Source organism: Palaemon carinicauda, chromosome 12 (assembly GCF_036898095.1).
Source record: "Palaemon carinicauda isolate YSFRI2023 chromosome 12, ASM3689809v2, whole genome shotgun sequence".
Classification (NCBI taxonomy): Eukaryota; Metazoa; Arthropoda; class Malacostraca; order Decapoda; family Palaemonidae; genus Palaemon; species Palaemon carinicauda.
Genome location: NC_090736.1, coordinates 8283661 through 8300190, shown reverse-complemented (window position 1 = coordinate 8300190; position 16530 = coordinate 8283661). Strand labels below are relative to the sequence as shown.

Here is a 16530-nt window from a genome sequence, read left to right as displayed (position 1 = left end):
ATGAAGTAACTTTAAAGTTATGTAAACTCTGATCTAACTGTGGTATTAAACTTAATGAAATGTAGTCGATTAAACAAGTTAAGATACAGGAACAGAATTATAGGTGTAATCTTAATTAGGTCTACCAATGCGAAATCCTGTGTAACGTTATGTTAAAATCCTAAATTCTAATTAACCATCCTAAAAGAAACCTTTCGGGCATCCTCTTCACAGCCTCGTACTCCAAGCTGTACCTCCGTTGACATATGTACTGATTACAAAGTACAGTTGTAACTTACAATGTTGTTCAGTTGCATCTAAAACTGCTTCTGAATGGGGAAAGGATGAGTGACCGATAACGAAGAAACTTCCAATAGAAAATAAGAACTTATACTGACATTTTGAAATTTTAGTATATTTACTTAACTGTACACATAACCCCATAGCATTATATATTTACCTTTATTGTACATTTTGGTTTTTAGCAACTTACATTAAGGTTGGAGAATACAGTTTTCTTAATTTTGATGTAATTTTGGTAGTTTTGACGTCTCATTTATTTTGGTTTATATATTCATGTTGAGTCTGTTATCATTATGATTTTACATGATTACATACTGCATATTAATATTATTATTTGTATTTATTTGTATTAGCACATGAATTTTTCTTTTTCTTGTATTGTAGATTTTATATTTACCTCTTATAACTAAGATTTATGATAAATCTCTTTAATTATCTACTATTTTGACATTTTTTTTACTGTGCAGTACATTTCATCCCTTAATTTTGATAGGATGGTTTTCATTTCACATGCATTCACCCTAAAGACTGACATCAAACAATTTATGCAGGAAGAAGATAGTTTAGAGGAAATTTGGAGTGAGGGTTGTTCTCCACCACCGAAGAAGCCTAAAATTATTGAAAAGACACAAGAAGAATTCTACAGTATTGAAAAGAGCTCAAGAACCACTGTTGGGGAGTATTATGAATCGGAAGAGTTCTTAGTAGACGTAGAGGGAGCAGCCTATTGTCCTGAAATAGTATATAGGGAACCAGAATCTGAGGAAGAAGAACTAATAGAGAGGTGGTTTGACTCTGATACCAGAGAAACCAAAATACAAAGGCAAGAAACAAGTGAATATGGAGTAGAGAGGTCAAAAGAATCATTATTTAAACAAAAGCATAAGATTCAGGAGGAAAGAGAATTTGAGCAAGAGGAGAAGTTTACTACATCTTCTGGTGAGAATGAAGAAGGCCTCATAAAAGCTAAGGAGAAGTCACCAGAAAAGTCACCAGATGAGGGCCTGATTGAACAATGGTTTGAATCAGATATCAAAATTACAAAGAAAGAAGAGAAACAGACATCTGAATCAAAGGAAATATTTACCCATAAAGAAACAACCCTACAGCAAAAAAGTACAGAATTAAAGGAATCTCAGGAATTTGATATATGGGGAGGTAGAGACACTTCCCCCCCACTGAGAACATTAAAGGTTAAGAGACCTGGAGAAGAAGACTTTACACCACCAGTTACGCCACCTGAAGAAACAAAGGTTAAAGAAACAGAGATTGATATCTGGGGGGGCAGAGACACTTCTCCCCCACTCAGAACCTTTATGGTTAAGAGACCTGGTGAAGAAGACATTTCTCCACCAGTTACACCACCAGAAGAAACAAAGACAAAAGAAGCGGAGATTGATATCTGGGGTGGCAGAGACACTTCTCCTCCACTCAGAACCTTTATGGTCAAGAGACCTGGTGAAGAAGATATTTCTCCACCAGTTACACCACCAGAAGAAGCAAAGACAAAAGAAGCTGAGATTGATATCTGGGGTGGCAGAGACACGTCTCCCCCACTGAGAATCAGTCAGGCTCAGAGTCCTTGGGAAGAAGAGGCATTGCAACCTGTTACACCTCCAGAAGAACCCAAGACTGCAGAAGCTGAGATTGATATCTGGGCTGGCAGAGACACGTCTCCCCCACTGAGAATCAGTCAGGCTCAGAGACCTTGGGAAGAAGAGGCATTGCAACCTGTTACACCTCCAGAAGAACCCAAGACTGCAGAAGCTGAGATTGATATCTGGGCTGGCAGAGACACGTCTCCCCCACTGAGAATTAGTCAGGCTCAGAGACCTTGGGAAGAAGAAGCCTTGCTGCAACCTGTTACACCTCCAGAAGAAACCAAGGCTGCAGAAGCTGAGATTGATATCTGGGCTGGCAGAGATACTTCTCCCCCGCTGAGACTCAGTCAGGCTCAGAGACCTGGTGAAGAAGAAGCGTTGCAACCTGTTACACCTCCAGAAGAAACCAAGGCTGCAGAAGCTGAGATTGATATCTGGGCTGGCAGAGATACTTCTCCCCCACTGAGAATCAGTCAGGCTCAAAGACCTTGGGAAGAAGAAGCATTGCAACCTGTTACACCTCCAGAAGAAACCAAGGCTGCAGAAGCTGAGATTGATATCTGGAGTGGCAGAGATACTTCTCCCCCGCTGAGACTCAGTCAGGCTCAGAGACCTGGTGAAGAAGAAGCATTGCAACCTGTTACACCTCCAGAAGAAACCAAGGCTGCAGAAGCTGAGATTGATATCTGGGCTGGCAGAGATACTTCTCCCCCACTGAGAATCAGTCAGGCTCAAAGACCTTGGGAAGAAGAAGCATTGCAACCTGTTACACCTCCAGAAGAAACCAAGACTGGAGAAGCTGAGATTGATATCTGGAGTGGCAGAGATACTTCTCCCCCGCTGAGAATCAGTCTGGCTCAGAGACCTGGTGAAGAAGTCCAAGCTGTTACACCTCCAGAAGAAACCAAGACTGCAGAAGCTGAGATTGATATCTGGGCTGGCAGAGATACTTCTCCCCCGCTGAGAATCAGTCAGTCTCATAGACCTTGGGAAGAAGAAGCATTGCAAGCTGTTACACCTCCAGAAGAACCCAAGGCTGCAGAAGCTGAGATTGATATCTGGAGTGGCAGAGATACTTCTCCCCCGCTGAGAATCAGTCTGGCTCAGAGACCTGGTGAAGAAGAAGTGCAACCTGTTACACCTCCAGAAGAAACCAAGACTGCAGAAGCCGAGATTGATATCTGGGCTGGCAGAGATACTTCTCCCCCGCTGAGAATCAGTCAGGCTCACAGACCTTGGGAAGAAGAAGCATTGCAAGCTGTTACACCTCCGGAAGAACCCAAGGCTGCAGAAGCTGAGATTGATATCTGGGCTGGCAGGGACACGTCTCCCCCACTGAGAATTAGTCAAGCTCAAAAACCTTGGGAAGAAGCATTGCAACCTGTTACACCACCAGGAGAAACCAAAGCTGAAGAAGCTGAGATTGATATCTGGAGTGGCAGAGATACTTCTCCCCCACTGAGAATTAGTCAGGCTCAGAGACCTTGGGAAGAAGAAGCATTGCAACCTGTTACACCACCAGGAGAACCCAAGGCTGCAGAAGCTGAGATTGATATCTGGGCTGGCAGAGACACTTCTCCCCCGCTGAGAATCAGTCAGGCTCAGAGACCTGGTGAAGAAGACATTGCACCACCAGTTACTCCACCAGAAGAACCCAAAGATAAAGAAGTTGAGTTTGACATTTGGGGAGATCGAGATACCTCGCCTCCACTAAGACTTGGCCAACCACCAAGGCCAGAGACTGGGTCACCTGAAACACTAGACATTGAAACAGCATCGAGAGTCTCAGATGATGTTATAGAGTTGTTTGAAGAACTGGCAGAAGAGAGTAAAGAAACAGAAGATATACAAGGTGACTTCTGGTCAGAGAGAGACATTTCCCCCCCTCCACTACAAGTAACGATCCCTAAGTCCCCAACAGTGCCTAAGGCTCCATCTCCAACGGGAAAAGAAGAGGAGAAAGAGAAAGTTAAGGATATCACAGATACAACACAAGAGTTTAGAGAATCATTGGTAAAGACATTACTTTTCGGTCATTTCGATAACTTTTACCAGAGGCTGCAATCGATCAGATGGTTAGGTGAATTCTTTTAAATATAAAGTCTAACGACAATAAACAAATATGTTTTACTATTTTAAGATCATTTTTTCTCTCTCATAATCATATCCAGTAAATGCTGACTATTAAAAAAATGAACTAAAATGTTATATAATGGGCGTAGCTCTAAGCACTAACTAAACATTTTTCGCCTTCTCTAGGAGAAGTTCATTAAAAACCTAATGACAGTTCACAAATCGTAACGAAGAGTCGGAAACATTTTTATTGGGCTTTAAAAAAGTCTAATTATTATGGTCTAACAATTTTCATTAATATATTTTAGGGAAAAAACTGCTCTTACTTTCAATATTGATTTTTTTTAGGTTGTTTATCCGAAGATGTTCCATTGAAAAAAAAAAATTTCTGAGGACTTCGTGAGCCATAGATATTAATGAATATGAATACGATTTTTTTTTTTTTATGGTAAAGGTGGGGAACTATTCAACTTATGTCTCCCATGTATATATATTACGGCCATATTCGAAAATTGTTCATTATACCAAATGTCCGGTCATTATGCAAAAAGACCAAAATTCGAGGTCACTTTGCAAAATGACCTAAATATCTCGACATTTTGCAAAAGGACCAAGATTTTGGTCCATTTACAAAATCATCTGTATCATCGTTGGTAAGGTTACAAAATGTCTAATCAGCAAGTAGGTTAGGTTAAGTTAGGTTAGGTTAGGTTAGGTTAGGTTTGGTACTTGCTGATCGGACATTTTGTAACCTTACTAACGATGATACTGATAATTTTGTAAATGGACCAAAATCTTGGACCTTTTGCAAAATGTCGAGATATTTAGGTCATTTTGCAAAGTGACCTCGAATTTGGTCTTTTTGTATAATGGCCTGGCATTTTGTAAAATGACCAATTTCCCAAAATGACCGTAACATATACATTATTCAACTAAATTTACTACATTATCAATAGTGATTACACGCCCCCTTCCCCTAAAGCTGATTGGTGGTTCAACAATATATATTTTCTTACTAAATTCCTTAATTTTGGCCACATTTCGTTTTCGTATATCTTACTGTGGAAATCTATATTTGTGTGAATGAATAACCATAAGAATGATAGTTTTAGAAGCTTTTACCGTAAGAATGATTTAGAAGTGTTTGGGAGAATCTAACGTGAATGAAAATGTGTGATATTGGTTGTTTACATAAGTCGTTTTTAGCAATCATTGATGAATATCAGTATTGGTTTCTTTTAGTAAGTTATATAGTCAGTTCTTTTTAGTGAGACAGATTTGCACCGACTCGCAATGGTGCTCTATTAGCTCGGAAAAGTTTCCTGATCGCTGATTGGTTAGACGAGATCATTCTGACCAATCAGATAGCAGGAAACGTTTTCGAGCTAAAAGGGCACCGCTGCGAATTAGTGCAAACTCGCCTCGTTAAAAAAATTTGAGTATAGTTAGTTTTTTGTATTTAAGAGGAACATTTTTAAACTAGAATGTGTAGTTCTGATGTAAAGACTAGGAGTTAATAGAATTATATAGGAGTTATAGGAATTAATAGGATTATATAAGAGTTATAGGAGTTAATAGGATTATATGGGAGTTATAGGAATTAATAGGATTATATAGGAGTTATAGGAATTGATAGGATTATATAGGAGTTATAGGAGTTAATAGGATTATATAGGAGTTATAGGAATGAATAGAATTATATAGGAGTTATAGGAGTTAATAGTATTATATAGGAGTTGTAGGAATTAATAGAATTATATGGGAGTTCTAGGAGTTGATAGAATTATATAGGAGTTATAGGAATTAATAGGATTATATAGGAGTTACAGGAATTAATAGGATTATATAGGAGTTATAGGAATTAATAGGATTATGTAGGAGTTATAGGAATTAATAGGATTATTTGGTGGAAATTTTGCAAGCGAAAAAGGATATACTTAGCAGTTATGTTGACGAAAGAGAATTGTGTATCAACCTGAGATATTTGAGTAATATAAGTAAATTGCAGAAGCGAAGGTGTTACTTTAATAGAGGAATGAATTCTTTTATTCACGCACTAAAGAGTTACTTTAGTAGAGGAATGAATTCTTTTATTCAGGAATGAATTCTTTTATTCACGCACTAAAAAGTTACTTTATTAGAGGAATGAATTATTTTATTCACGCACTAAAGAGTTACTTTATTAGAGGAATGAATTCATTTATTCACGCACTAAAGAGTTATTTTATTAGAAGAATTAATTCTCTTATCAATTCAATAATTGCACCAGTATTCTAATCGTATTAAATGTTCAATTTTGTTTTGTTTTACATAGCTGCTCACTTCCAATCTCACTAGAGACCTCATGTTTTTCCGTACATAGTTTTTTTTTTTCAAAACTTGATGTTTTATCTCAAGATTTTTGAAGACGTTCAAGAACTAGTCTTGCAAAACATCTTCATATAGGAATTGTAGTCGGTGTCATCGCTGAAGAATGGCATTAAAGATATTATTATTATTATTATTATTATTATTATTATTATTATTATTATTATTATTATTATTGTTGTTATTAGCTAAACTACAACCCCACTTGGAGAAGCAAGATGCTATAACCCCAAGGCCTCCAACAAGGAAAAATAGCCCAGTGAGGAAAGGAAATAAGGAAATGAATAAACGATATAAGAAGTTATGAACAATTGAAGGCATAAAGATAGGATTAGCCATGAAAAATATATTATTATTATTATTATTATTATTATTATTATTATTATTATTATTATTACTAGCTAAACTACAACCCTACTTAAAGAAGCAAGATGCTATAACCCCAAGGCTTCCAACAAGGAAAAATAGCCCAGTGAGGAAAGGAAATAAGGAAATGAATAAACGATATAAGAAGTTATGAACAATTGAAGGCATTAAAGATAGGGGTAGCCATGAAACATATATTATTATTATTATTATTATTATTATTATTATTATTATTATTATTACTAGCCAAACTACAACCCTACTTGGAGAAGCAAGATGCTATAACCCCAAGGCCTCCAACAAGGAAAAATAGCCCAGTGAGGAAAGGAAATAAGGAAATGAATAAACGATATATGAAGTTATGAACAATTGAAGGCATTAAAGATAGAATTAGCCATGAAAAATATATTATTATTATTATTATTATTATTATTATTATTATTATTATTATTATTATTATTATTACTAGCTAAACTACAACCCTACTTGGAGAAGCAAGATGCTATAACCCCAAGGACACCAACAGGGAAAAATAGCCAAATGAGGAGAGGAAATTAAGAAATGAATAAACGATATAAGAAGTTATGAACAATTGAAGGCATTAAAGATGGGATAGGCCATGAAAAATATATTATTATTATTATTACTATCATTATTATTAATAGCTAAACTACAACCGTATTTGGAGAAGCAAGATGCTATAACCCCAAGGCCTCCAACAGGGAGAGATAGCCCAGTGAGGAAAGGAAATAAGGAAATAAATAAACGATATAAGAAGTAATTAACAATTAAAATACAGTATTTTAAGACAATAACAACATTAGAATAGATATTTCATATATAAACCATAAGAAGACTTTTGTCAGCCTGTTCAACATAAAAACATTTGCTGCAAGTTTGAACTTTTGAAGTTCCACTGATTCAACTACCCGATTAGGATGATCATTCCCAAACCTGGTCATAGCTGGAATGAAAATTCTAGAATAAAGTAAAATGTATTGATAATGATACTGGATACAAAGTTATATTGCAGTGATTATATTCTTCTTAATCTTTATTCTTCGAGTGAGATTAGATTCTAAACATAACGACCCAATTTAATTAATTGATACAAGGAAACTGGCGAATGAATCCCCAATTTTCTGAGAATAAATGAAAATGAATATATATGGTGCGTTCATTTTAAACAAAATAAAGTATTTATTTTTATCATGATTAAAACATCTCACTTTATATGTAAATCTGCCTTCTCATTGTTCAATTATTATGGGACTAAACCATTTTCCTGCATGAAATTCACATTCTTTCACTCGAAAAACAGAGAATAAACGAAGGAATGGCAAACTTTGGTTAGAAGGAAAAAAAAAATAAATACTTTGTTTGTCCTCAGAAAGTGACTCTAGGTCATAATGAGCCTTTTGGAAAAGTAGAACTAGTTTTGGTAATGCAATTTTTGTCATGTATATTAAACAAGCATTGAATAATTCATGCATCTCTATTGACAAGAGAGAGAGAGAGAGAGAGAGAGAGAGAGAGAGAGAGAGAGAGAGAGAGAGAGAGAGAGAGAGAGAGAGAGAGAGAGAGATAGAATACTTTACCACAAGGAGAACGAATGTTTTTATTGGAATAATTAGTGCATCTCTATTGACAATGAAAAGAGAGAGAGAGAGAGAGAGAGAGAGAGAGAGAGAGAGAGAGAGAGAGAGAGATGGTAAAGTGACACAAAAGTGACACGACCACTGTTTTTTAGCATTTTCTGACACTGACAATTGGAAACAACAAAATTTCAGTTTTATTTATATTAAAGACTCCATTTATTCAATGCTCAAGCTTCTTTGCAGCTACATTTTTTTTTCGTTTATTTTTCTATTTTTTAGGGATTATCGTAACATTTAAAGCAATTTACTATGGTTTATTTTTTACGGATTATCGTAGTATTTAAAGCAATGAATTTTAATTTATTTTTATTTTTTATTTTTTAGGGATTATATTAACCTTTAAAGCAATTTATTTTAACCTTTTTTCTATTTTTTTAGGAATTAGATTAATTTTTAAAGCAATTTATTCTAGTTTATTTTTATTTTTTATTTTTAGGTATTGCCGTAACATTTACAGCAACTCTTTAGTTTATTTTTTTTCATTTGTTGGGATTATCGTAACATTTATAGCAATTTATTTTAGTTTATTTTTTTAGGAATTATCGCAACATTTAAAACAATTATTTTTAGTTTATTTTTTTTTTCTATGGATTATAGTAACATTTAAAGCCATTTATTTTAGTGTATTTTTTTTTTTTTTTAAGCATTATCGTAACATTTAAAGCAGTTCCTTAGTTGCCATTGCTACGCCCATTTAATAAGAAAACGACCGATCAAAAACGGCTGCATAAATGAACTTTTGAGTTCCTAACCATCTCATCTAAATAACAACCTAAAAAAAACAATGGCTTCAAGTAGACAATGATAATAAACAGCTAACTAAACTCCCCTTTTAGACGCGACACGCAGCCACTGGTACTCTGTAGAGAGACGCTTCTGGATGATAATAAAAGCCGTAACTTAGCCATTTCTATAGATTGTGTAGTAGCCTAGCACTGTCTCATCACTTTGTCCAGGATGGAACCCGCTTGGCTGAACAAATAACCACAAAAGATTATAAAAAAAAGTAGCTTTTTCTCTTCAGGTGAAACATAGAATTCTTCAGCCCAATCCTTGCCTAGTTCTTGAACCCTTTCACTGCCATTGGTGAGTTAATCAGAATTGGAATAAAGAGAAACATCTTTTAAAATCACCCAAACCATAGAAAGGGGGTATTTATTAGAAAGGTCTTTAAGGGAGCTTTCCAATCAATATCAACACGCTATGGTTTGTGTGGTCTTGAAAGAATTTGCTGCGTCAGCAGTTTTTCTTATTTTTTAGCCCAACACTGGTACACCATAGCAAGTGGGTATTTATTAAAAAGGTCTTTAAGAGGGCTTTATAATCAATATCAACGAGCTATGGTTTGTGTGGTCTTGAAAGAATTTGCTGCGTCAGCAGTTTTTCTTATTTTTTAGCCCAACACTGGTACACCATAGAAAGTGGGTATTTATTAGAAAGGTCTTCAAGAGAGCTTTCCAATCAATATCAACAAGCTATGGTTTGTGTGGTCTTGAAAGATTTTGCTGCATCAGCAGTTTTTTTTTTTTTCTGATTTTGTTGAAACCACCACTGGCACTGAAAGGGTTAAGAAGTGATACCAATACAGCATATAACGTCAATCTAACTTTCAGATGCTGATTTATAAAATGCTGTCAATAAATAATAATTAATACAATTCCGCTTTATTATTAAATTTCAAAGAGAACGTGAATGACAATATTGGAGATAGAAATAGTTCTATGCTGCATTGGAGGAAATCTTCAAAAGAACAGTTTTGGAAGGGTTGAAGAATCCGACCCACAGTATTTGTTACTCTTCATGTTTTATAATCTTATACTGTAGGAGTATAAAGTTAATTTGTCTTTTATAAAGATTTGATATCAAGCAGGCATTAGTCAAGGAGATTTGTTTATGTGCAACTACACACACAGACATACACAAGCATGCTCACACACACACACACACACACACACACACACACATATATATATATATATATATATATATATATATATATATATGTATGTATATATACACATACATATATACATAGATATTCTGTATTTTATGTATATATATATATATATATATATATATATATATATATATATATATATATATATATATATATATATATATATACACGTGTATATTTACATACATAAATATCCGGTATTGGGAAATGTTCTTATATAAAAATTTGAGTGGTGTTAAACATTATATAACATCCGCTTGATATTCTGCATCATTTTGTAGAAGTCACTTAACACGTACATCCACACATGCAAATGTGTATACATAATTTTCCTCGATGATTATCGAAAAATAAAAACAAAATAGATATTTCTACTATATATACATACATAAATCTCTCTGTGTCTATATATACAGTATTTATATATATATATATGTATATATATATATATATATATATATATATATATATATATATATATATATAATGTGCATATATAAATAAATATATATATATATATTATATATATAAATATATATATATATATATATATATATATATATATATATATATATATGTATACATTATATGTATATGAAGTATATATATATATATATATATATATATATATATATATATATATTTATATATATGAATATATATGTGTATATATATATATATATATATATATATATATATATATATATATATATATATATATATATTTATATATATATGAATATATATGTGTATATATATATATATATATATATATATTATATATATATATATATATATATATATATATATATATATATATATATATATATATATATATGTATTTATATTTATATTTATATATATAAACAAACGATATACAGCAATTACACATAAAACCTATGTGAATACGTGCATAATTATTCCATTTATATACCACACATAACAAACACCTACACATAAGTTCGTTATTCCTTCAACACATGGAAATAGTTTACACCGACAAATCTCTTTCTGAAATGCCATCTCTGTGGCTATGTTTCACCTGGATGGGATGTCCTAACCGGGGCCTCTTCTCCTCCTGTTCGTTTGACTTCCTTTGCTACTGAAATCTCATATGTCTCTCATCTTCGTTCATGCGTACGAACATGGTAGATAAACGGCCCCAAATATCACGTCTGCTTTGGCCGTGGTAGAGCTGTTGTTACTCTCTTTACATCTTTGAATCTTTAAACTTTTTATATGTATGATTCGAATAGGCGTTGAGAAGTCTTTTTTTAAGTCTTTAAACGTATTTATATGATTCGAATAGGTGTTGAGGAGTCTTTTGAATCTTTAAACGTATTTATATAATTCGAATAGGTGTTGAGGAGTCTTTTGAATCTTTGAACGTATTTTTACGATTCGAATACGTGTTGAGGATTCTTTTGAATCTTTAAACGTATTTGTACGATTCGAATACGTGTTGAGGAGTCTTTTGAATCTTGAAACATATTTATATGATTCGAATACGTGTTGAGGAGTCTTTTGAATCTTGAAACATATTTGTATGATTCGTACAGGTGTTGAGGAGTTGTCTTCAAATTTCCAGCTCGTCATTGTTTTGGAGAAAATGCAACTCTCGCCAACTTCCTCGAAACTTTCGATTTAGACCTAGTTCGATTGGTCTAGTATCAGCAGATGTTTATATGCAATTAGGAGAGAAATAAATCTTTATAAACATTCACAAACATTTCGCATACCTTTCTTCAATCACGCTCTAGCTTGCTCAGTTCATTATTCCATTCAACATCTGCTCCTAATGAGTTTAACATTTGCACAAGTAAATTCATATAAATAAACCATAATACAGTCATCGTTTTCTGCTGTTAATAACTTTCTTTTGATTCGGTATATATGAAACTTCCAGACACGATACTCTCAAAAAAAAAATTTTTAATCTAAAATCATCCTTTTTCCTTCACCGATTATTCTTTATTTTTTGTTTATACCCGGAGACTAGATATTCTTTTAGTTTGTATTTCGTTCTATTTTGATATCTGCCATTTATATCTCTTATATATCTAAAGCCCTGTCCACACGATCGAGCATGCCCGACGGGCAAACAGTGATACCAAACCACAATAGTTAGTAAGAATGAGGGTTGATGACATCAGAAGCGGGAAAACCACAGACAGGGATCTGGCATCATACAGTGTTGCCAGATCCCTGCCTTTAGTTTTCCCGCTTCTGACGTCATCAACCCTCCTTTTCACTAAGTATTGTGGCCTGGTATCACTGTTTGCCCGTCGGGCATGCTCGATCGTGTGGACAGGGCTTTATATCTCTTATTTATCTTATATCTCTTATTCTGAGGCTCCTATCAAGGGAATATGTTCATATGTTCAAAGTGATCTTCTTCATCCTGTAGATAGAAGCATTTAGCATAATCACTTAGCGATTGTCTCTTGTTTTTCTGTATATCGATTATATAGAAGTTTTGGCTGTAACCAAGTTTGAAGGTTTTAAGTTTTATTAGCAATGCAACTTATGTTTCATTATAAGTTTATCAAATGCTTGCGTAGATTAACATGCCTTCTTTTTATTTTGGTCCACGATTTTTGTTTTGCTAAATTCTTATGTTTTTAGTTGTATTAGATCGTTTTTTTTTTCTCGTTTTGGTAGTTGTTTATTTTAGCTGAAAATTGCACTAGATAGAGAGTATATTTAAACACGATTAATTGAGCCTAGACAATAATCATATTTTTCTTATTATTCAGTGATTAATTTTTTTCTCTAAATCCAAAAAAAAAATATATATATAATTAATTATCGGACAGAAACCCTGTTGACAAAGCCAAGAGCTCGACTAGATCAGACTGTTTAATATTTGTTATTATAATTTTACTCATCAGCATTATCATAAGCCTCATATTCATCTTTTCATTCATACTTTCATATCTGCTTTATTTACAGCTTCTCTCAACTTCCCACTACCTTGCATCTTTTAAATATTTCTCCATTTTCCTCTGCTAATGATTCACTGACACTTTTTTTTTTTTTGACAGCAAAATTCCATACAAACCGCTTCATATCTCTAACTATATAAAATACGCCACTAAATTTCAAGCTTCGTAAAACAATATTTCTCTTTCAGAAACAGCTCTAGTAACTTGAAGACTATTATTTTACTCAATTAATTATAAAGAAATGTTAAAAATAAGAAAATCTAAGTATTTCTAGCATCCCAAATAACAGGTCAACATTGTGTTGACATATGGTGTTCACTAAAATAAAAAGAAAAAGGTGACTTACATCTTTTGTAACAAGTTTAATTTAGAGATTCATGTTGTGTATCTAGCTTTATTTAGTTTAGTCAGACGACTAAGGTTTCAATACCTCAATGTAAAACTCACTCTCCAAGACATACACTTACGCTTTTTTTTTTTTTCTAGGAATACAGATGTAACGCTCTTATATTAAATACAGAAATGATAGTAGAAAATTTAAAACATTTTTATAGGTTATTGGAAAGGGTTTTACTTCAAACAAACTTTAACTCTCAGTATTAGATAATATTTTACTTCTTTCTTTTAATTATTATAAACCAAATATGAAATATCTTATATTGTATTTTCAAAGTAGGTTTGTGACATAGCTCTCTTATTCCTGTCAATTATTACTTTTCGTAATTTCATGTATATAAGAATTCAATGCCGACTAGCCTATTGTTAAGTGTAAATGATGTAATATAGATTGGGTTATCAAATATTACGACACATACACCATTTAATACATTATCTATTGTCAATTTTTTTTTTTTTTTTTTTTTTTTTTTTTTTTTTTTTTTTTTTTTTTTTTTTTTTTTTTAGAGAGGCAGATTTGCACCGACTCGCATCGGTGCCCTTTTAGCTCGGAAAAGTTTCCTGATCGCTGATTGGTTAGAATTATCTTGTCCAACCAATCAGCGTTCAGGAAACCTTTCCGAGCTAAAAGAGCACCGCTACGAGTCGGTGGACATCTGCCTGGCTAAAAAAAATTGACTATAGTTTGTCCTAGTAGATCATTATCTCAAAGGTGTATAACAAATTGAAGAATTTGTACCATTTAAATGTAATTTAAAGTATCCACAGACCATGTCACGCCGAAAAATTGTACATATACTGATAAATGCAACTTATTATGAAGTACACTGTTAAAATTTTGCCGTAAAAAAAAACTGTAAAACTCCTGGAGTAAATGTTAACAGGCATTTGCCATTTTAAAAAATGGATATAATAACGTAAAGGAGTGATTTTACGGTCACCAAACCATAAAACATAAATTAGGGTAAAAATTACGATCGTCTGTATTTTACTGAAATATGGCTGAGAACAATAGATTTTTAAGGAGAATTTCCGATTAAAATTGCGTTTTTTTAACAGTGTAGGATACGTTTTAAGATGTACTTGCTTATATTTGAGGAATATGATGAAGTAATACAGGTTTTTTAACCGAAGGTTAATGAAATCCCAAATGTTAAATGCACTGTTCAAAATGTTAAATTGTAAATTTGAATATTCACTGTAACCTTTAACAATGTCTAGAATTTTTACTACAAACTGTGAATTCTTCTGTTGTTTGTGTTTAGCCTAAGACGTTACATTAGTTCAAAAAAAAAAAAAAAAAAAAAAAAAAAAGTGTTATTTTGTAGTAACATCTTTGTCTTGGAATATGTGTGAGTCATGTGGTTAGCCATATGGTAAGTTATGTGGTAGGCCATGTGGCGAATCGTATGGTAAACCATGTGGTGAATGGTGTAAGCCATGTGGTGTATTATGTGGTTAGCTACATGATTAGTCATTTGATGAGTATTATCGTGAGCCACATTGAAGATATATTTTGAGTCATGTTGTGAGTAATGTCATGAATCATGAAGTAATTCATGTAGGCCACAATATGGACCAGGTGCCAAATTTTATGTTGAAGCCCATGTTGAATCATATGGTAAGCCATTCGCTGAACCAAATAGGAAACCACATAAGCTACATATGGCGGACCATGTGGTATCCCATTCATTTAGCCATGTGGTAAATCTTGTTATTTCACATTTAACTCATGTGGCGAGCCATATGTTATAAGTCATATGGTGAGCTATGTTGTGAGATATGTGGCGAGCCTTATGCTGAATCATGTGGCAAGCCAATCATGTAGTTAGATGATAGTGGTATCTGAAATAATGGTGGTTGACAGGCACGCGAAGAAGCCGCTAAACTCCAGCGAGAGAAGGAAGCCAAGGAGAAGGAAGAGAGGGAGAAACAACTGAAGCTGAAGGAAGAACAGGAGAGGAAGGAACGCGAACAGAAAGAGAAGGAAGAAAAGGAACGTCAAGAGAAGATAGAAAAGGAAAGGAAAGAGAAGGAAGAAAGAGAGAAAAAAGAAAGGCAAGAACGGGAGGAGAGAGAAAGGCTAGAAAAAGAAAGGAAGGAAAAGGAAGAACGAGAGAGGAAGGAAAAGGAGGAGAGAGAAAGGAAAGAAAGGGAAGAGAAGGAGAGAAAGGAGAAGGAAGAGAGAGAGCGTAAGGAAAGAGAAGAAAAGGAAAGGAAAGAAAGAGAAGAAAGAGAAAGGAAAGAAAGAGAAGAAAGAGAGAGGAAAGAAAAAGAAGAAAGAGAGAAGAAGGAAAGAGAAGAGATAGAAAGAAAAGCAAAGGAAGAGCAAGAGCGTAAGGAGAGAGAGGAGCGAGAAAAAAGAGAAAGAGAAGAAAAGTTAAAGAAAGAAAAGGAAGAAAAAGAACGCAAGGAGAGAGAGGAAAGAGAAAGGAAGGAAAAGGAGGAAAGGGAGCGCAAAGAGAAGAAGAGAGAGAAGAAAGGGAGCGCAAAGAGAAGGAAGAGAGAGAAAGGAAAGAGAGAGAGGAAAGAGAAAAGAAGGAAAGAGAAGAGAAGGAGAGGAAAGAACGTGAGCAGAAAGAGAAGCTAGAAAAAGAGAAAAAAGAAAGGGAGGAAAAAGAGAGGTTGGAGAGAGAAAGAAAGGAGAAAGAAGAGAGGGAAAGAAAAGAAAAGGAAGAGAAAGAAAGGTTAGAAAGGGAGAGGAAGGAAAAGGAAGAAAAAGAAAGGTTAGAAAGAGAGAGAAAAGAAAAGGAAGAGAGAGAGAAGAAAGAAAGAGAAGAACGGGAAAAGAAAGAAAGAGAAGAGCGTGAAAAGAAAGAAAGAGAGGAGAAAGAAAGAAGAGAGCGAGAAGAAAAAGAAAAGAAAGAACGAGAGGAAAGAGAGCG

At 33.8% G+C, this 16530-nt stretch overlaps 1 protein-coding gene across 1 annotated transcript in view; it reads left to right on the top strand.

Annotated features, from left to right (window-relative positions):
* The window catches only part of LOC137650476 (titin-like), a 963282-nt gene that overhangs the window by 741306 nt on the left and 205446 nt on the right, over positions 1-16530 (top strand). Inside the window, 2 exon segments of the mRNA XM_068383702.1 lie at positions 834-3896; positions 15513-16115. Of these exon segments, the coding sequence (XP_068239803.1) occupies positions 834-3896; positions 15513-16115 (3666 nt within the window).